The following is a 22,562-nucleotide window of genomic DNA, read 5'->3' on the forward strand; positions in this document are numbered from 1 at the left end:
GTGTTTTGGGCAGCGACAAGTACAAACTTGTTTCATTCACCTCTGTACATAGTTTTTTTTTCTTTTTTCTTTTTTTTTTTTTTACAGTTGATAATGTTATGTGTATCATCTATATAGACTAAACGGTGAGTGAGCATTTCATGAACAAACAAGCTACAAGAAAATAAGAACACCAATTCCATTCATTTAAAAAGACAATACAAAAATCCAGACATTTCTTTACATGAGCAATTACAATTCAAGTGCAAATATCATTATCAACTCTATGATACATCATAGCAAACTCTCGTTTAAAAGGCAACAATTAAAAAAAAAAAAAAAAATCAGGTTGCAGGAAAGAAGCTGATTCTGGTCTGAGGGGGGAGTTTTGGGGAATGATCGCACACGGGTGAGCAAGCGCCGCCTGCTGGCTCACGTGGAGATACCGTGGAGTTTACCACGGCTTGGCCCAGCAATCGCCCTCAAGTTTTACGACGCCGTTGAAATCCCTTTTGTGTCATCCTAAAGTTCGGGTGCTTAAAATACCGTGATACGAAATGCACCATCTCACTTATCTTTATTTACATGAGTGTGGGCAAAATACAGCCCCCGAAATATTCATTAGAAAAGCAGGCGTCGACTCGATTTATTCTGAGGGTTGAATATGCAGGTGAAGGAGTTGAGATTAGAATTGGACCAATCTGACTGCAAAGACTTAATGACTTTAAAGGAATAGTCCCCAAACTTTGGGAAATAATTATTTGCTTTCTTGCAGAGCGTCCTGCATTAAGTCACGGCACCTGGCCGAGAAATAGTGCAACACATCCTCCTCTGAAACGGCAACATGACTTACATTTGGGTTTTTACGCAGATTTAGCAAATGAGATGCAACGTGTTAATTAGTGAGCTTTAAAGGTTCAACTATGCGGATTCTGTTACCTTCAAAGAGCCTGGCTAGCTGTTTCCAGTCTTTGTGCTAAGCTAACTGTCACATGGCTGTAGCATTTAGCGTTTTCAAGGTTGTCTGATTCTTTGACAAGAAAGCGAATAAGCACATTTCCTAAAAATGTTGAACTACTCCTTTAACTATTCTGGCAGATTCAATACGAAGCATTAGATTCTTACTTATTTTACCCTGTTTTGGAATCACAAAGACTATCTTCTACACACCGAATCCTCTGGTTTTATTCCATATTTTTGAGTATTTCTCTGAATAAGAGAAGCATCTTGTGCCCGTAGTGTTTGATAAATATTTAACACAATGAGTCTCAGCAAGACTGCAGCCTAAAACACATTTCACAAGCTTTGTTTGGGGTGTAACTAAGATTTAAGGTGTGGTATTTTCATTCATTGCACTTTGCACTACGAAGGTCGGACGGCGTGTTCTGGATTTAGTGCACAAAACAAAGTGACCCGCCCTCTTTCTGGGCGGTCTTTGGAAGAGCTGTCTTCATTGGGACAGAATACAATGCGAGTGGGGTGTTTGAGGGGGGTACCGTGTCTTTGGATTTGAGACGGGTGAGACATTAAGTGTTGGGAAGGTGGGGGGGGTTCCTGCGTTAGAAATTTAGGATCAAAGAATTCAACCCTCGTCTAATTTATTTTCATTATTTACAAGATTGAAATAAAACTGGTCGTCCACGGACAGACAGGCGATGTGAGATTCAGCTTACTGTGAGTAAGAACTAAAGTATTTCAGGTGTGGAGCTTACTTTTTGTTTCAAACCTACACACTATTAGTGTGTAGAGTACATCAGAAAGACAATATGAGATTGAAGAATTAAAGTGACCTTTTTAAAAGAAGCAGCAAACATAATGTCCCTCAAAGACATTTCTCTCTATCTCTCTCTCAGAGACATGTTCCACTAGACATCACATTATCTCATTTCTGTGGCTCTCACAATTAGTTTGTTATTCATCTCCCGAATGTCCACTATGTTCCTGGATCGATAAACCACCTTTGTTGTATTTGATTTTAAGTTGGCTTAGAATTAAAAAAAAAAAAAAAAAACAACAGAAATGATCTGAAGGCTGGAAAACGTCGGTAGAGTCTCGACAGACGGAACAAAACACAGATTAACTGTTTTAACAGTAAGACCCTTGGAAACTGCTCTAAGAGCTCAAATATAGTAAGGCTTTGAATGACGTGGAACGCAGCTGCGACGTGAACTGAACAGCCGCTCCTCCTCGAGGACAGCACACAGACACTGAAGATGGAACCGGGGTTACACAACACTTACACAACACCGACAGTCATACTTAATGGTAGGAGCTGGAGCTCAGACCACTCACTGAAGCAAATACAAGCTCTATCAAGCTCAGACCGTGCACACAAAACGTCACTCCTACTGTCTGAAATGGGTGTTTCTATTGTTTTTTTTTTTTGTTTGTTTTTCTTTTTGTGGTTTCATTGCACAACACAATAGAAACCAAACCCACTCACATACTCTACATCCCCACTAAACGCTTGAGCTCGGGATTGCAGACCTGTGCTGAACGGACGCTGACAAAAAAGCTAAAACACAAATGATTTTCAGTATTTCTCAGGTCTGCATAGTGTTTATTGTCGAAGCCTATGGAAAATAAGAGAAGGTAAACATACGAGTATGTTTTAAGTCCTGTGGGAGTTGCGGGATGTGGCCTGTAAGGTGGAGGGGGATGTCAGGGAGGGAGAGGGGGAGGGGGGTCATGATCCGGCGCCTCAGCAGCTGAGCGACTTTTTTTTACTTGTATGGTCGCAGGAAAGCCGACACTTTGCTGCTTATGAGGCGTATGAAGGAGCGAGGAAGCATCTCGTTGGACTCCCGAGTGGTGTACTTAAAGTAGTTGTTTGGGTGAGCCAGCACATCAAAAAGAGTCTTAATCAGTTTTTTATCCTGTAGGGAAGAACAGACAGGTGTGAACTCCACACGGAAACACATATTTCTGTCCTTAATAACTGCTTGATGGCCTTACACAAAGCTGCAAAACAAATTACTCACCAACCGTAAGACGACATTAACAAATCTTTTATACTGATGCACCGTCTGACTCATAGAAGAGCTGTTTGTTCGGGACACCTTTTTGTTTAGCCTAATAACGCCTTTACCGCGCAGCTTATTGCTGAACTGAATCACCTCGCTCAGGTGGTTTTATGTACCAACAATGAGTGAAGCCAGAATTCAAAACAGTAGGAAGAAGTAAAACCGCTAACCTTGAGGATTTCTTGATGGTTTTCTGAGGCATAGAGTCGTCCGTCCCGCACTATGTCCTCTACGAGCTGTTCGTAGTCCTCTGAATTCAGAAAAATGGCACAAAACACATTTTCAAGTGACTTCAAGTGCTGAAAACAGGGCATGTGTTTCCAAAAGGAGTCAGATGGAGAAATAATATGAATACACAGGCATGAGAAACTCCCTTTGACTTCTTATCACTTATGTTTCAGACCATTAGAAGTAGAAGCCACACTCTGACATTAAAGGATAACTTTCGTTTTTTACAACCTGGACCTTATTTGTAGCATTAAATACGACCATTTACTCACAACTTTGGTGGCATTTGGAGTCGTTTTGAAGAAATTAGCCCCAGAGGAGCGGCGCGTATATCCGTTTCATGCGAGTACTCGGGGCATCCATGCGTAGCCTCTATAAACGCATAATCTGCGGCGAAACTCGTTCATGTTCCAATATTTTGCTATGATATGCTGGTGCTATTCCCCTCCGAGCCGGCGGTCGGCTAGTTTAGCTGTAGTTTGGCACAGCTATGGTTCGTTATTGCGTATTCGTAGCCGACCGCCGCAGAGTCAGCCGTGCTGTGGCTGGCTGCTCCCAGCGTTCGGTAATGACATCATCCACGTCAGAGGTAGTTGTCTAGAGACGCCGGATGTTGATAACATGCCACCATGGGCTCAGAGGGGAATAGCACCAGCTATCATAACAAAACACTGGAATATGAACGAGTTTCACCGCAGATTATGCGTTTATAGAGGCTGCGCATGGATGCCCCGAGTACTCGCATTATACGGATATACGCGCCGCTCCTCTGGAGCTAATTTCTTCAAAATGACTCCAAATGCCGCCATAGTTGTCTGGGTGAGTAAATGGTCGTATTTAATGCTAGGAATAAGGTCCAGGTTGTAAAAAAGGAAAGTTATCCTTTAAAGGACCAGTTCACCCAAGTTACAGAAAAAGCATATTTCCTCACTCCCCTTGCAGCGATGCAGATACTTTTGGTTTTATTTCCCCTGGTTTTGAGATATCCAACTGAGATTTTTTTTATCTCCATCCCAATACGATGGAGGTGGATAGAAATTCTGTTTGTGCTCACATGAAATTACTTTTAAAAATTTATGCAGCAACATCTTTTTCCAGCAGCAGCGTCCCTGTTTCTTCAGGTAAAACCACAGAACGCACTGTCAGCAGTCGTCACAGGGACTATTTCTTCCAATGAAAGAGGGCTGTGCGTTGCTGAGAGAAACCAGGACACTGTTCCAGGAAAGACAGGACGTGTCTTCAATGTTGTGAGTAGAGCTAGACTGATAAGTCAGTCAGGCCAATATCAGCGGCAACACAGATACATCGCATCAGAGTATAAGTCGGCCGATAAGTAACAGGAAATTGCAACAAGACAGAATTGTTTGAAGACATTCAGAAACTGTTGCAGTTACATAGTTTGTCCACCAGAGGGGGCTGACGTGAAGCTTATTTTTCATCTGTAAAATGTCCTGCTGAGTATATCTGACTGTGTTTCTGACCCCATGTGAGCCTGAGTGAAGCCTTCTGGTACGTTTCTATTAGTAATTCTCAAGTTGTGGCTAAAAACCTCGGGAAAGACCTGCCAGAGCAGATCAGGTAAGCCAGCTCTTTATCTTCATTTTAATTGCCTCGAAGCACATTAGTTTAGAATTGCATTTCCTTAAACAGGGATCCTGATGGAAAATGTCTTTGGAGTTTATGAACAAAAAAAATAGGTGGAGGTGGAAATCTCAAAAGCTGCACAAATAAAACCAAAACTATGTGCATGGCTAGTTAACACGAGAGGTAAGTGAGAAACAAATGCATATATCACAGTTCATAGATGTGACAGTTCATAGCAATAGCCAGCTGGTGTGATAAATGAACTACATACCATCATAAGTAACATAGGGGATCTGAAAGCCCCGGGCGCTGTTGGCCTCATTGGACTTGAAGTTAATCCAGAGGCGTCTGGAGCGAGCTGTGAAGGCGATCGGCCGCTCGTACGTCTGACACGTCTCATAGGTGGTGATGGATGTGGCTGACCCTTGAAGGGGAACAGGGAGGGCAATGGTGACTAATCAGGTTTTCAGAAGTGCTCCTTGTATGGTGCAATTATTCTCGGCATAAACAGTAAATTCCATTGAACCAACAACCGGAAAGAGTCACTCACAGTTCTTCCTCATAACCAGCACATCTCCACACTCATCCTCTGAGGGCAGGAAAATCTCTGGCACCACGATTAGGATCTTACGCTTGCTGGGCGGGTTGATGTTCCAAATACACTCCACATTAGCAGGGTAATTACCGGGATAGTTAGGTGACTCAATGTAACCCATGAATTCGCCCATCTCACCACCGCATTGCCTGTCTAGACGTACACAAACAAAACAAATTAGTTTCCAGCTCATGATAAAAAGAAAGAATCTGAAAATGCAAAACAGTAATTTTCATACTCACTCTTGCACTGTGAGACACTCGTGGCACCGTCAAAATCAGTGGTGGTGTTCCCAGGGCAGGAAATACAGTAGTTCTGTCGAAACTCTGTCTGATACGTCCCCACAGGGCAGCGGATACACCGGTGTACTGTGGTGTTGTAGTAATGACCTGGAGAGCACTGAACTGCAGGGCAGAAATGAAGATACACGTTAAGTGGGGAAGATTTTACAGATTATTCTGTGGATTTTCCTTCTTTGGTTCCATACGTAGAGCACAAGCTGACCTTTGACTTCACAGTCATGGAAGGAGCTGGCACCCTCCCGCTTGGTGCTCAGTCCTCCACCACAGGGGAAGCACAGGGTCCGTCCCAGATCTGGCTGGTAGGCACCCTGAGGGCAAGGCTGACAAGGTTTGAACCCATCGCTGGAGAAGTACCCCGTTGGACACTGGCCTGGATTTGATTTGCAGAACACAGAGAGAAAGTGGATGTAAGGACACTTCGCAGGATCAGAAACATGTTTAACTTTGTCCCTGGGATTTTAAACTACCTGCACAGGAGGAGATGTTCCGGGCCCCGACAGGTCCGTGGCCGTCGCTGCCGGGGCAGAGGTCGCAGGCCAGCTGCCCCTCCTTCTCCTGGAAAGTGCCGGGCGGACACTGGACACAGCGCTCCTGCTCACCGTGATAGTAAGACCCCGGCAAGCATCTGACTGAGAGAATATCCACAACGGCTGCGGTCAGAGATGACGCACTTCACTTGAATCAGTTAAAAACAAAAACGCAAGCCTTAAACTTGATTTTGATTTTCAGATTTTTGGTTGATGTGCTTGTTCCAAGCACAGGTGACCCAGTTAACTGAATATACTCTCAGTATCCTCTGAATATGCTCAATATCCTCTGAATATACTCTTATTTGATACAATGCAATACAACAACCCTGGCATGATATCTATCTCTATTAAGAGCATAATGTTCAGTTTTTGTTAACATTAATTGTGAATTGTGAACGTGTAACCATGACCTCAGTGCTAACACTTATAACTTAATTAACACCTCTACAGAAGATTCAACAAAAACTAAACATTAAATGGATCAGAAAAACAGACTTTACAGTAAAACGGTTGTATTGGATTGCATCAGACTGCACAGGTGTCCCTAATAAAGTGGACACTCGTGATCCAGCTCTCCGGTCCTACCACATCGTCCGCTGTCCCTCTCCCAGCCCGGGCCACAGTTCTCCTGAATGGGAGCAGCCTGGGGAAGTTTTTGGGCAACCTCGTATTCCAAACCAGCCACTCGGATCAGGAAGCGCTCCTGGTTGATGGACTTCTTCAGAGCCTTGATATACGTCTTAACCTGCTTCTCCATGCGCTGCCTGAGGCAGCTCAGGTTGCAACTCCCTGGTTATGGATAAATAAAACAAACAGTGTTTCAGTCACAAGCACACAGAAGGTCCTACCAGCATGTGTTAGAGTTAATTATAAAAATGAGCCGTTACTGTTCAGCGTTTAAACACTCTGCTGGCTGCACAGTGGCCAACGACTGCTGTAAAGGTAATGCTTCAGATGAGATGACTGACCTGTCGTGTCTCCAGGTTTGACCTCAGCTTCCAGCTCCAAAGTGATGCGTGTTACCTCTTTGTTGGCGGGGTTGCGAGCACGTCGCCCTTTAGCTTTCTTAGACGAGTCACATTTGAGGTTGACGAATGTCACCAGGCAGTTGCTGCAGGGCTGCCCGCCTCCTGTGGACGACACGATATCACACTGTCTGTGAGGAAATGCTGGATGAGATATATCAGTAAGCCCCAGTCACCCATGAATAAAATTATTAATGTTGATTAAAGTTGGAGAGTTGAGGACTGTAATTTCCTGGACGGTGTGGCTGAAGGGTGGCATGCAAATCATTAGTCGTCATGCAACTAACGATTGTTTTCATTATTGATTCATCTGCCCATTATTGTCTCAATTGATTGACTGATTGTTTTATCTATATGATGTCAGAAAGTTGTGAGAAAATGTATGTGTCAGAACCAACATGTCTTACATGACAAAGAACGACAGCAGGCCCTCACATCTGATTTGCTGGCACCAGTGAATATTCGACATTTTTTCTTGAAAAATAATTAATCTATTATCCAACGAGTTGCAGCTAAATTTCTGTCGATTGACTAATCAATGAATCGACTAATTATTTGAGTACATTAAGTTTCTATAAAATAACAGCATGCGTATACAGCAGCACACGTAGACAAAGACTGACCTGGTCCAAGTGTCCGTCCTCTGTCCTCCGTCCTGCCGGTCAGCTTCGGGTGCAGGTGACATTTGGCGTTTTTAATCTTGAAAGAAGCCGTCTGCTTCACTGGTGGGGCCAAAGTCTCTACAGACAAACACAGCACAGTGGGTAGGAGCACACGGCAACATCACGCCGCTGCCGCAGCAATAGTCAGGCTGTCTGTGCAGCTGTGACTGACTGACAGGACTGTTGAAAACGAACCTATGCAGCTCTGACTGCTGCTGGAGTTGAGCCTGGCGGGGGACTTCCCTCTAAGGATGGGGATGCCACAGCTGACTGAGTAGCTGCTGTCAGACTCTGCCAAAGGTCACACACGAAGAAAACGTTTAACATTTCGACTTGAAAAAGGATTTCTGTTTGGTGTTTTGTGCTTGCACTCAAACTCGGGGTGACATACCTGCCAGATAGTGAGCCTTAGAGGCACAGGTAAGAGAGCAGCTCTCTTTCTTGCCCGTCTTGCTGCACGTCAGCGTGGCCTTTGGCGCTACAAGTCCAGGAGGGCATTTCACCAGCTCTGAGGGAAAGTAAAACCCACACAGAATCACACACTGAGAGGCCAGACGAGAGAGTGAAAGAAATCACCCAGGCGGGTATGAGGAGTGTGATTCAGTGAATTAACCACAGGGGGGCAGTGCTGCTACATACCAACACAGTCTTTCCTGTTCCAGTGCAGCTTGTACCCTGCTGGACAGGTACACTCGTAGCTCCCCAGAGTGTTGATGCAGCCATATTTACAACCTCCACGATTTATACTGCATTCATCAATATCTGCGAATACACATGTTAGCATAAAGACTTTCAGTGGGCGTGCATAAGTATCAATAAAAAGGACTAATTGTCCTCAGCCGTCCCTGTTTGATTTCTAACAACATAAGGACAATAAAATCAGAAACACTGAGGTCAGTCCAAAACGATCTGGAGTCAATTTTGTGGACTAAAATGAAAGAGGAACTGGCCTATTAAGGAAGAGCCCAGCTGTGAATGAGGAGAGGTCAGTTCACTTCATCCTGTCAGAGAGTCACATTCTGGGAAGATTAATGTGTTGGCGTGTAAACAGAAGTGATTCCTCGTTTTGATGTCGCCACATTCAATTTCACGGTCAAAGCGGCTTTGCTCTTCGGCGAGGAAGACTTGCGGTGAGCAGTAAATTATAATCACCTTTTCAAACACACGCTGGGCTAAAACCACTAAAAAGCATCCGGGTTCCAGATGCAGGCTGGCTGCCATTGACGCCAGACAGAAAATTAGTTTAGTGAGTGGGGCTGAGGATGCGGCAGGCGGCGGATAAAGCGGCGGACACACCGGGAAAGAGATGCAGATAATGGCAGTGATTGATGATCCGGCCTGCTGATATGAAATGCTCCTCCTTGTCTCATTCAATTATTCACCCTGAATAAAAACGGCCCGTGTGCCGCTGCGCTCCCTGAAGAGGATGATGACTTCATCAACAGCCCTCTGTCGATGTGCAGCCAGAGTCTGCTTCGAAATGTTGTGAGAGATGTGCTGCTTATCCTCTGCATCAAAGCACTCAATTTAAAGGACAAAGAACTCTAATGAATATCTGATGTCAGCGGAGTTCATCTGCCAGCGACTGTTGTTCTGACTTCTTTGTTCCTCCCATACTTGAAATGTGACCAAATAGATGTATTCTGACCTTTCTCCAGATCGCTCTTTTTCTTAGCGTGCTCTCACAGAAGAGCAAAGACATGAGTCAAAAAAGAGGGCAGAAGAAAAAAGACAAATTGACATTTAGACTCAACAATTGCTTTGTGAAATGGAGAGGGATTTCGGGACGGGTTGGGGGAGTTCGTGGAAATGTTTTGTTAAATTTTAATCGCGCTTGTGTGCTTATTCATCGACATCAGCAACACCCAGTCCAAACAACATTGTAACGTGAGTTTTTAAGAGGAATTTCTCCCCACGCACAATCTGGATGGCTCAAAGACCACCTAAAACTCTGTGCGGCTCTGGGGAATTAAACTTTCTGTGTATACATACGCGTGTCAGTACCAGAAGAGAGTAGTTCTGTTGAGGTCAATTCTGGCTGGATCAAATGAGGTTAATTTGAAAAACACAAAGTATTTAGTCACCACTGCTCTGAGTCTATTTTCTTACCCCACAAGCAAAAATGAGTGGATTGTTTTGCTAGCTGAGAGGGAGAATGGCTGGACATACTCTCACTTGGGAGGAATGTTGACAGGCCTCTGCACAATGCCTGACAGCAGGTCACTGACCTAATTGGGTTTGTTTAGGGTGAGTCTATTGTTAAACACTGAGCACAGCTTTCTGGATTGTTTGGCAGCTATATTTCGGTTGATAAACCACACAGGGAATAACATAACCCTGGTTATGGAGTGAGAAAGTACAACAGGGAGTGCCTTAAATCTCCGGGGTTATCTAACAGTTCCGACAGCACCGATGAAAAGCGAGAGGAAATCATTCATCAACGGCTCTCTCAACAGCGGTATAGAAAGTCATTAATGCCTGACCATCTTGTCTCCTCTCAGCAGCTCAGTGTGGCCTGATCACAGTCCATCATGTGAGTAAAAGCCTTACAAATCCAATTCGGGTGCTTTTATTGCATGAACTGACAGCTGCCTTTGTGGGGAATGGATCCCATGAACCTCTTTGAACTATAGATTGTGTAACTCTAACCGTACATAAGGGGGTGGATGAAATAAAAGCAACCCCTTACAATATAACACAATCCAGCATCTCTCAGTTTCAGCTAAGCCTTTTATGAGTTTCAAAAAGGTGGAACTTTTGCTGAGTCACCTTAATGGATTGCATACAACTCTGAGATGTTCCTGTTATTTTGTCCACCTCCAGTATGTAGCACTTAAAAAAAATAAAAAAAGACCTTTTCAGGGCAGTTTTACCTTTATCAGACTGTGACAGATACAGACAGGAAACACAAAGAGAAAGAGGGGTATAACATGCAACCAAGGTCCTCAGGTGGACATGCTGTGTGTCCCATTTTTCACTGTTGTGTCAGTGCAGTCCCTGTGGTTGCATACGACTACACGTTACCGCCCTCTAGTCTAAAATTCCTCATTCTACATTCTGTTGCAACATTCCTGATCAGTAGACCTGTCAAACTACAGGGGGAAAAAAAATACATGGGACAAATCACTGCGAAGCTATGTATTTCGAGTACATTTGCTGTCTCTCTCTGTCTCTCCCAGAACTACTGCAAGGCCCTGAGGCACTGGAGACAGCAGCAGATTCTAACTGGTGATACACACTCCATCAAAGGGACGGTGCAACACCCTGATGTGCTCCGGCGGGCCTCTTGCTGCCTGCCAGGCAGATCTGACGTGTCCCCACGCACCTCCTCCTGACACTAAAGGCTGTTCCCGCTATCTGTTCCACACGAGAGTACAGTAGGTACCTGCTAATGCTTGATGGACGTCATACTTCACCATGAAGAACCGTAACTGCGGGTTTTTCATGTTTTAGTCCATTAACTGCAGCACAAATAGTACACACTTTACATTACTGCCAAGTGTAGCGTAAGTTCTTAGATTGATTTCCTGCCCTCCAGGCAGCAACTTGTTTCAGCTCATTTCAGTACATTTGAAAATCAACTTGCAGAGACTTAAAACTGGCTTGAGATGGGTAATCCATCAGAGACATTTAAATGCATTTAGTTATTATATAAGAATGCAGGTGCGTGCAGGGACTTTTCCATGCTTTTATTTGTTAAGGATGCTTTGACATCCAGATTTATGAGTCAGCTGGTGAATAGATGAACAATAACAACAGAGTGAGACTGTGGAAACACTGATGTTGATTTGTTTGTAAGTCAAGTCAGGTGTCAGAATTAAAATTACTTATCTCTTTTTCTTTTGTAAAAGAGCCATTAATTGGTCACTTTGATAAATCACTTTTCAAGAAGTTTCAAGTTAACTAGTCAAGTTCTTTTTCATACATTATCTCACAGTCTGCAGCCAGGCTAGCAGCTCTGTGAGACTGTATTTAGACAGACTCTGAGTTAAATGCTAAAGTCAGCATGCTAACATGTTCACCATGACAATAAGTTAACATGCTGATGTTTAGCAGGCAAGAGGGGATTTTTAGGGGGGTGGGGGTATTTCTGCCTTTATTTGACAGTAATAGATGAGGAGGCAGACTGGCTGGAGGCTGGAATTGAACCGACAGCTGCGACCAGGCACCATTCGCTGTAACCATTCAGTTACCAAGGCGCTCCTAGCAGGTAATCATAGCAACCATTGTATTTTAGCATGTTAGCATGCTAGCATCTGCTAACTAGTTATAAGCACATAATACAGGAGAGACTGATGTGAATAATCCTTTTGCGGGTATCTGGACATAAACCAAATCATTGGGCAAACCGGCCTGATGACGGCGCTAGAAGAAAAAGTAAAGGGGTCATCGAAGTCATCCTGAGGGGATCATGAATGTGTGCACCAAACAGTTGTTGAGACATTTCACTCAAAGCCACAAATATCACTCTCTAGGTGGAACTAGAAGAAAAGACAGTGGCTCAGGATTCATCTTCTGGGAACCGTGAATGTCATAATGTTAAACCAAAATGTCATGGCAATCCATCCAATCGTTGCTGAGATATTTCTGTCTGTACCAAAGTGGTGGACTCACCATCTTTAGAGACATGCTATTGGCTAAAAACAAGCAATGCCTCAAAAGTAGGAAACTAAACTAAACTTTAAAGTATGCTTTGGAAGGGTATAAAAAGCTTTAATTTATCAGCCAAATTGATCTGGTGCGGTCCTTTAATAAACACAGGTATTTGTAAAGCTGCAAGAAGAAATTTTAATTAAAATGAATGATCTATTTCCAAACATAACAGCAACTAATGGAAGGTTAGCAAAAAGGTGTCAGATGCGGAGTAAGCATGATGGACAGGAGGTTTGGGAGACAAGGGGAACAGACATGCTGGCTCACCTCCACAGTGTGCAAGGCCGTAGAGGACGTAGCCTTTATGACAGAGGCACTGGAAACTGCCAGCAGAGTTGACACAAAAGTGGTCACAGGCGCGGTCAAAAGAGCACTCGTCAATATCTGTATAGAGAGAAAGACACGCTGTTAGAAACTTCTCAAACAGCTCAACAAATCACAAAAAAAAAAAGATCGATTTTTCAAACAGGACTCTTCCATCCCCCTGTCATGGCACATTTTCCTGTTTTCATCTTTTGTGCTGTATTGTGTTGTTTGTCATGAATTGCAGTGGGTCAAGTCACATGTCGCAACAGAAAAAAAAAGTGGGTTTTGAAAGGAAGACATCTTGTGTTTGTTACTTGGTAGAGTGGTTGACCTCCCGGAGTCTGCACTTTTCCTTTTCGATGCACTGAAATGGAATTTTCAAAGTATTTTTGAAATAACAAGCGGCCACAGCAGGAGTCAAAAGAAAGTCTGCTCTTCACCTGATAATAGGAGCTGAAGTGCCTTTTTTTTCTCTCACCGCATAGAAACTGCCAGTCACCTTCCTCCTTCTCCTTTAAACCATACCATAAATGACCCAGTGATTTTAGAAACCCATAATCTGACTTCTAATACTTGTGTTCCGAGATCACGTGGATATAAACATCATATCATTTTATTTAGATAAACATGTCCGATGCAGGTAGGAAGAAGCCTGATTTTAGCATCTTTGTTCCCTTTGACCCCCGTCAGCCTCATCACACCTGCAAACCCACACTGCAGCAGCTCCTTCCAGCCTCTCTGTCTTATCTCATTTAGCTTTTCTGCTCTTGTAAGCGTGCATCCTGATAAGTCAATTAAATGTCACAGGCTCACAGACGATGAGGACTGATACATCAAGCTACAGGAGATCGATGACATTTTGTTTTATGACCATCAAGGTTTCCTTTAATGTCAGCAATAATCTGTGTCAAGCCCAGGCAGCGCATGCTGCGAGAAAATAGGGATGTGCTTTTACTTTGCTGGATGTCTAATTGGCTTATTTAAGAAAGGTTCCCAGGATTTTCCCAGGAATATCATGCTTTCATCCACCATATCTGAGCCTCCTTTGGGTTATAAGGCAGCGCCAACCACCATCAAACAGATGACGCAGGTATTTCACAGCAATTACAGGAGTTCAGTTAAATAATGGGTTACCTTGAAGAAACCAAGAAGACAGACGGATAAATGTCTGCCTAAATCTTGCATAGTTGTATAAGCATAAGCACAAAATATTCACGCCGGGCGTTATCCTACATGTACAATACAGTAGAACCCAGACAGGGAAGATAGTCATTGAGGATAATACTAGGAAGGCATGTTGTGAGCATCGAGAAGATGAAGATGTGCTGAGATAAAAGCTTATTACAGCAAGTGATTAGTTGACAAAAGAACAGAAGCTTTGGAGGAGATCCACAGGTTGATGTTCAGAAGTTTCAAATATATCTACTTTTACAACCCCCCCATTTAGATGTTTTCTATACAGACAGGAAGAAACTGAGCACAAATAAAGATGAAAACTTTTATAGTAACAAACTCATACAGTCCTCGCTGTTTGTTCCCGCTGGTGGCCCCAGGAGAGTCATAACAGCAGTGGCAGATGAGAGCAGCGTGGGCTTGCACATGCTGTATGAGGCATTGCAAGACTGACTGTTTTCAGCATAAACTTTGCTCATCACACTTTTAAGCGGAGTCTAAAACGCTCTGGGAATTAGGCGTGGTGACTGAGTTAACCCTCAAAAAATGTTGCAATAAGTGACGCCAGAAGTTGATCTGCAACTTATCATTATCTAGTTTTGTGTTGTGCCACATTACAGAGGAGATGTGTGAAGACATCTGGGACTCCAGATACTACAACCCTTATTTACCAGGCAGATAAGGTGAAGTATGCAGTGGGTGGGCAAGACTGCATGAGGTGATGTACGTGCAAGGGACCATGGAAAGATACAGTAAGAACAGTGACATCGCTTGCACTGGAAATAACAAATCAGAGTTTCCATCAATCATTTCTTCTACTTCTACTTTCTCTGTTAATTTGTCCACTCACTGCGGCAGACTGACTTGGCTCAAACATCACTTTAAAGGAGCTGTAGTTAAAAATTTTAGCTTAAAACATTAAAAAATTAAATCAACTACAGAATCTGAAGAAATAACAGTTCTGATGTTACAAAGACGTCTATGCGTTGTGTTGTGGAGACATCTACTGAAGTTAGCATGCTATTGAGCTAGCCTCGGCCTGTCCTGTCTCGCAATACCACTTTGGACCTCAAGAGGCGATAGTGAGTCACTGTATCGTCCAGTCTGAAGGGGGATGAAGAAGTAGTGCTGACCTGAGGGCGTATTCTAGGCAAGAAACCATGTTTGGTGGCAAAGAAAAGAAATTATAGAAATAAAAGCAGTATAAGAGTTAACCTTGGTGTTGCTTTCCATTAGCTCTTGGCGAGAAAAGGGAATATGTTTGATACCGAACTTTGCACTTTTTCCCAACTGATGCTAATGTTGTCTATTTAGCAATAGCTAAGCTAAGCTATATACGGGAAGGTAACTGTATAGGGTTACTAACAGTGTTAATATGTTCGCCAAGTTAGCTGTCTGTTGCAAGAAAGAAACACCTATGGGCCGGACTGTGCATTTCCTTGTTTCTCACGACAGGGGTGGACACTCCATTTGCTTGGAGTACAAATTCAACAGGTGGCCAATTCTTACTTAAAGCACATTTAACCTTTGCCTTTGCTTGATAATGAATTCTCAGCCGGCAAATGAGGTTGACTGAAACTAAGCAAAGGTCACTGTCGTTTATACAGAACAGGCGAGAGCTCTATCATAGATGTTCCCTCTGGAGAAAACATGGCATCTGATGAACATCTCCCTGAGTGCCCTCATGCGGATTAGGAGTGCGAAAGAGATGAGAAGGAGACCTCGGAGGGTGTTGAGGGTGGAGGAATGCTGGCAGGAGCTCAGCAGACATGCCCCATCCTGACTTATGGGCCATGGTCCACTGACAGCAGGGAAACACCATGACTGTTTAAACCAAGATAAACCCAGAGTTCAGTTTACACATCTCAACACCTCTTGGAGACCGCAAACGTCTCTTTAAGTGTTACTGAACACCATGACCCACCACCAAGCACTTATTAACAGAACTTTAGTGCCGTGCCGTGGCATTTGCTGCAGCTCACTCTTAATCTTCGTAATCTTCCGCCTCTGAATGTATCCTCATAAGAGAGATGCAGGATGGGATTATTGTTTTATCAAAGTAAAAGGCTACCTCTGAGACACACATGTATGTTTGGGAAATTGGAAGGGACACTCCACAGATTTAATACATTGGAATATTGACCTATAAAGCAGATGTATACTGTCCAGAAGAGTTTTGTCAACTCTGAGAAAATAACCCTGATGACGTCATGGTGATGTCACCAGGGTTATCTTGAGGGCTTAGAGACTTACATTTTGAGTTACAAACTGATGTGGACATTTGCCATGCAAAGTGGCCAGTGACCAGGCAAGTAAATATATTGGTGAAATCACAAAAATAAACATATACGATAAAATAATAATAGACAAATAATTAAATGTATTAAAATAATACATTTCAGAGATTTACAACACGACTGGAATTTGCTCTAAAAAGCTTTAAAAGTGAGCTAGCTTTCATGTTTGTGTTTCTTTATCCATCAGGACCTTTAGCATCCTGCCTTCTTTGTAAATGTATTGCCTAATAAAGAAAACAAAGACACAATTGAGTTGCATTATGGGAAATGTAGGAACCAGTTTTTATTTAAGCTTTCAACATACTGGGGACTAACAGTCAGGACATTTCAGCCTCTGCTGATTTGACTGAGACTTTTTTTCAGCCTGTCTCTTGTGAGTCCTCCAACTTCATGGAGGTGCAAACCTAAATCCCTCAAGTGCCCCTTTAATCACAGATTCGCATACTGACACCAGGAGTAAAACACGCAGAGAACAGAAATCATCAAGACAAAGTATAGCTTTTATTGAGAGGCATCGGCTTTCATTTTGCCGGGCTCTCGTCCCATGGGTGAGAAAAATGAAAGGAATGAGAGCAGAGGATAAGGAGCAGACAGGTGACTCAGTAGTGTGGAGTACGTGTGAGCCAGGCAACACCTCACTCAACAGGAGGTGAGCTTTATCACAACCCTTCTGTCCAGACAAAACACACAGCACCAAACAAGGACAACACTGTTCCGAAGTTGCCCCTGTGCACCCAAACAGCACATGGCTGAGTTGGTTAAGGCATGGTGCCACAGACAACAAGCTGTGATTTACATTCCTACATGCACAGACCACATTTTCTCAGTTATCTGTGTTATTTGGGCAAAATAAACTTTACATTGTTGGGCTCCAAATAATGAGCGAAAGACAAAATAGATTTGAAGCGACGAGAAATTGGCTGCAAAGCACAGTGACACAGTGTGTATTTTTACTGACCACATAAGATGTTTACGTACTGTGTATGGAGCGGTGTGATTCAATGCAGCAATTCTAAACCCATTGCATGACACTGATGTGTACCAGGCGGGATATTGATTGACCACATCAATAAAGGGAAGAGAATTTAAAAAATAGCATGTCATCTGTTTTTCCACTCGGAGAGAGGCTGAGCTCAGCTCCGCAGTTCTAGCCTGCCTGTCTTCTTTCACCAGATGTTTCTGTAGTGGCTTGATTCATCCAAGAACCAGAGGTTTTGGAGCCGGAGCTCTAATTCCTCACACCTGTGTTCGGCCATGGCAAATTCTTTATTTGTTCTGCAGCTAGTCCTCCTAGCTCCTGCTGAGCGATGGCTACCACCAAATATAACAGACAAACAAGCCAGTGAGGCCTGGCTTGGCTTCTCTGCAGGCTGGAGGCAGCACATTTATATACCACTTGGAGAACACTTTTGGTTTACTGTTGCTAAACAATGCAAAAATCACTATTTATAAGAAAGTCATCGTTGAGGATATGCTTTTGGGTGATAGTCACGAGACAATTTCTTTTACCTAAGTGGCAACAGGTTGTCAAAAGGGCTACGTACCTTGACAAGTTCTCTCATTGGTCAGCAGCTTGTAGCCTTTCTTGCAGCTGCACTCAAAGCTGCCCACTGTGTTTCGACACACATGATCACATCCCCCATTGTTAAGACGGCACTCGTCAATATCTGTGAACAGAAAATCATCAGGGGGAGTTGATACATCACCTGTCACAAAAGGAGAGAAAACTGGAATCTGCAGTGAAACAAGCTGTGAACACTGTCCTATTTTATTTACACATTCAGCAACATTATCATTCATTTGGAGTCACGGTTGTGTCCACCTGACGTACTGAAGTCCAATATTCACTCTCTTAGCGCTGATGAAAGTGGTGAAACTGAACCAAAACAGGTTCGGAGCAGGGAAACTCTCCGTAGAGCTGAGGGGAAATACAGTGTTGGGCCATAATTCTCTGGGGCTTCATCACGATGTGTGACCCCTTTCAAATATTCACATGAGCCATTAGTATAAACATGTTGATTATAGCTGCTTTAAAAGTTAATGATAAGTTGTTAAGTCTGAACAGCGAGGTGGAGATGTAAAAACAAAGGCAGTTAGGCTAACGGTGCAGAACTATTCAAAATGGGATGATGACGTGTTTTGCCATGACGGTCTTGTAGAAACTGGAAATGAGCTTCAGGGATTTCCTTACTGGCCCTCAGAAGAACTAAAATCAGTTTGCGTGTGGCTGTAATGGGATGCAGCTCTCACACAGTAAAGCCTCCTGGCAGTAAGGCCTCTAAATCAAAATTGTCCTTCTTCCTCCAATTACTCTGCGCTTTATTTCTGTGGCCAATACCCAATCGATATATCATGTGTTCATCCCCGCTTTTGATGGTGCTCTGCCTTGGCAGGTCTGGCAGCGACTCTGATTGATTCTGAATCGTCATCACAAATGAGGCGTCTGTCTCTCGGGGGAGTCTTCATCATCTGGTTGAAATAAATGCATCAGAAATGGAATAAAATAATCCCTTCCTTGCTCCATCTTTGTCTCCGTTCTTCAGAAGTGCCTGGCCTGCAGCAAGCCCCTGTCTTCTTGTGCCAGAGCTGCCTGGGTTTGTTTTCCTCTTGCCTCCTCTCAAAGCAAACTAATACAAGCCAATGCACTTTTATCAGAGTTGTTAGTGTAACATTACGAGTCACGGCAGGCTGACGGATTTCTATCTCCGCTTTTCTGGAAGCACAGATTGTCCTCATTCCCTCCAAAGCTGTCTACTCGGACTGTCAGCAGTGCCTTTGTTTTCAAACTCTGCTAATATAATTTCTGTTTTACCCTAAAGTTTAGAATAGATTTTATTAGACGTAAAATCAGAAAAAAAACACTGCAGTATTCAGGTTGCTTGAGTTGGGGATGCTCTGCCAAAAACTCAGAGAGGATGACGGTAATGTAGTGGAAAAACTGTCAGGAAAACTGGGGGCATGACAAAATAGTACTCAAAATATGCAGCTGAAAAGCAGAGAGTAGTGAAAGGCTGGTGGCACCAGTAGGGATGCAGGCGCTGTAAGAGCACTTGTGGGTGCAAAACAATGATAGTGTAGTCTATAAAGAGAAAATCCAACTAGCAGGTTGGAAAAAGGGCTAACAGGGAGGGGTGGGGACAGGGAGGAAGCTCCGATGTGCCTGGCAATACGACGAGTGGGAGATTAATTTGGCGACAGCCGCTGTTTAAATGGTGATGCTTTACCTTTGCAGGTCTTGCGGTCCGGCTGCAGAGTGAAGCCAACGGGACAGCTGCAGCGGACTCCTGTCACTGAATCATGACATGTGCTATCACAGCCGCCATTGTTCACTGCACAGGTCTCTGCGGGGGAACAAGCACTCACAGTCAGACAAACCCCATGGAAAAAAAAAAGATGCTGTCTTGACCTACTTACCCCCCCATCAAAACAGCATGCATGCATACTGGTATTACAGTAAAGAAATGAGAAGGCACACTTTTTATATTCAGCATTCATTTTGAGTCACACAGGAGCAAGAAATAAGAAGCAGAGCAGACTTTCAGGTCCTCAGTAGGAGATAAGGAAGAAGAGGAAAAGGACTAGAGAGTCATAGTCAGCAGCTGGATGAGATTAACAGTGAGGGAATTGAGGAGATGCTTGTGAATAATAAAAGGAGAGAGTCATTAGGAAATATTAGAACCAACACAGCCAAATATAGAGTTCCACACGTTTTCTCTCCATGTGCATGTGTAAGTGTGTGCATGTTTGCTTCTCCTTGGTCAAGGTGAGCCGCGACCTCTAAAAGTCCTCCGCACTGCAGGGCATCCGTCTCCCCTCCATCATGAGGGCAGAGGTTTGACTTCCAGACACACGCGGACAAAACCGCCACTTTTTCCTGGTTCTGACAAAAACCTTCCAGGCATTTTGGGGATAAAAAAGCAATTTCAGCAACCTGGCCCCTGTGTTGGCTAGACTGATTTGAAAAAGGGAGGTAGTCAGTCAAGGCAGGATAGCTGAGGTCTCTTCTCTAGACAGTGACAAATTTCACTGAGACTTTCATTTTAAGCAACAGAACAGGAGAAATCTGTTCTCACATAAGGGAGACCTGTGTGTGCCTTAATAGTTTTTGGCAGCTTTATAGAAAACCTTACACACTTCTGAACAAAACAAATAAAAAAAAACACTTTTGTGACCTGGAACAATCACTTTAACTTGCTTTAAGGCAACTGGTCATCCACACAGCTCATCACTTCTCTCTAATGGGCTGTAGGATGCTAGCCAGCAGCTCCTCTAAAAAGGAGGCAGCACAGCTGGGCTGGTCGAAGGCTTCACACTGGCACAGCGATGGCAGCTCACACGTGGCACTAAAGAGGGAATGCAGCCACACGGGTTTTTTATAGAGAACGAGGATCCCTTTGGGGAAACACCTAATCCTCTTCGCTTAAATTTAAAACTGCACTGCCTGCAGCGGACATAATGAAACTTTCTGAAGCACTGTTCTCCAAATAAAAAACTTAACTATAGACTGGAATTATGTATCAAAGCAAAACAGGTGCTTACAGTGATGTAATTTTATGTTTTATAGCCGTTTCATAGACAACAGCTCAAAACAGTTCAGTTGATGTTGTTGCTGAAGGCAGAACATGATGCATTAATATACTGGGACTCATTTCAGGTACATATTAACACACAGGGGGTTGAATTAAAAAAAATAAGGCAAACAATTTAAGAAAAAGAGTTGGAAATAATTAAGCACTACTATAAATGAGGGTTGTTTTACGTTACATGACAATTAGCAGTATTTGTAACCCCTTTTATCCCCTGTTGTACCCATTCAACAGTGTCTCTCTTTGGCTGATGCTCATGTAGCTTTACAAACATTTCTGCTTTTACTGCAGTGCTAAACTGTGTTTGCCAGAGCGTTTAAAGTGAGACTATGTGACGTTTGAAAGAAGAAATAATCTTCCAATTATAATTATAATGGGTTGAATTTATAATCATTAAAATTCACCTTTGCTAGACTCCGTAGACTCTGGGGTTTCCACAACCTTACTTGGTTTAATGCAGCTAATATTAGCTAACTTTACGGAGATATTGCTGTGTAACTGACATTACTGAGTGGGTTTGAGGACTTCATGACTCTTCTACTGTTTATGGCTTTCTACACTACATTTTGGCATTTCAGTTCCCACTTGTGTCCACTGTGGCAGCTAAGCCAAAGTTACACAGGCTCACTGTAACTCACTTCAGAGCTGAAATCCTTTTCTGTGAGGTGTTTCCATTATTTTTGTCGACTCCCTGTCGTTGAAAGAACACAGTTTTTCTCTGCCTCTGATCCTTTGCAGGAGGATGATAGCTCATGGAGTACTGGGCTAAAGAGGGAGGGGGGAGGGTTCCAGTTAATATGCCGGTCCCAACCCAGGCTTGACTGTAGCACTGTGGGTTCACATAATTGCAAAGTGTGAGCGGAGACAGTTGGCAGACGAGACGATAAGACAGTGTCAGGACATGCCTCCAAAACGCTTAGTCAGGCAGCCATCTCACCAAACTGTAATGATCATGTGTTAAGAGAGCAAAGAAATATTTCTGACATTATGGTTTTGTGAAGACAGGGTCGAGACACACGCTCTGGTATGTGTGTGGGTTTGTGTGTTTTGGATGCACACCAGACACATCTACAGTGCACTGGGTTGGGACCCGCAATTACAGTAACAGCGGGCAGACTTTTGTAAATATTCTCCAACGCGATGTGTCGGGTGTTTGGTCTAATGCTGAGCCTCTGCAGTATATGTTTCATACAGAGAGGTTCGGGCAGTGTACACAATCTTTTAACAGAAGCCACAGGATTTCTAGCTGCAGCACTTCTTGACTTACATCACAGCTGTTGACAAGCAACCTCAATGCAACTTGTCATCAGCCATTTATGACGACCGCAAACGAAATACGTCAAAGGGTGAGTGGACAGGATTCACAGGGAGAAGGCAGCGTTTCCCTCAGTGTTGAGCATCAGAACTTTTTTAGGAGAAAATACTGTTTTCTTGACCAAACAGCAAACATGCAGCTGGAGTAAAGTTACTCAGAAGGTACAGTTGTTATCAGACAAAAACCCGACTAAAGCTTTGAGGTGAATGCTCTCTCAATAACTTAATGCACACAATACCAAAATAAAACCAGTTTGTCAATGTTCCCTGGAGACGCAGCTGTGAGAGTAAACCACACAGCTGGG

General features: G+C 43.4%; 1 protein-coding gene across 2 annotated transcripts in view; it reads right to left on the minus strand.

The window, feature by feature from the left end:
• Positions 1–15: 15 nt before the first annotated feature.
• scube3 (signal peptide, CUB domain, EGF-like 3) overlaps positions 16–22,562 on the minus strand; it is a 73,288-nt gene continuing 50,741 nt past the window's right edge. For both annotated transcript variants that reach the window (XM_041945413.1, XM_041945412.1), the window contains 16 exons: positions 19,582–19,698; positions 17,902–18,024; positions 12,849–12,965; positions 8,568–8,690; positions 8,320–8,436; positions 8,124–8,219; positions 7,890–8,006; positions 7,210–7,371; positions 6,827–7,030; positions 6,179–6,340; positions 5,914–6,081; positions 5,652–5,813; positions 5,365–5,562; positions 5,086–5,238; positions 3,173–3,252; positions 16–2,855 (listed from right to left, as the gene is read on the minus strand). In XM_041945413.1, coding sequence (XP_041801347.1) covers positions 2,703–2,855; positions 3,173–3,252; positions 5,086–5,238; positions 5,365–5,562; positions 5,652–5,813; positions 5,914–6,081; positions 6,179–6,340; positions 6,827–7,030; positions 7,210–7,371; positions 7,890–8,006; positions 8,124–8,219; positions 8,320–8,436; positions 8,568–8,690; positions 12,849–12,965; positions 17,902–18,024; positions 19,582–19,698 — 2,252 coding nt within the window. In that variant the 3' untranslated portion in view covers positions 16–2,702. The remainder of the gene's footprint in view (positions 2,856–3,172; positions 3,253–5,085; positions 5,239–5,364; positions 5,563–5,651; positions 5,814–5,913; positions 6,082–6,178; positions 6,341–6,826; positions 7,031–7,209; positions 7,372–7,889; positions 8,007–8,123; positions 8,220–8,319; positions 8,437–8,567; positions 8,691–12,848; positions 12,966–17,901; positions 18,025–19,581; positions 19,699–22,562) is intronic.

This window comes from Chelmon rostratus, chromosome 10 (genome assembly GCF_017976325.1).
Source record: "Chelmon rostratus isolate fCheRos1 chromosome 10, fCheRos1.pri, whole genome shotgun sequence".
Classification (NCBI taxonomy): Eukaryota; Metazoa; Chordata; class Actinopteri; order Chaetodontiformes; family Chaetodontidae; genus Chelmon; species Chelmon rostratus.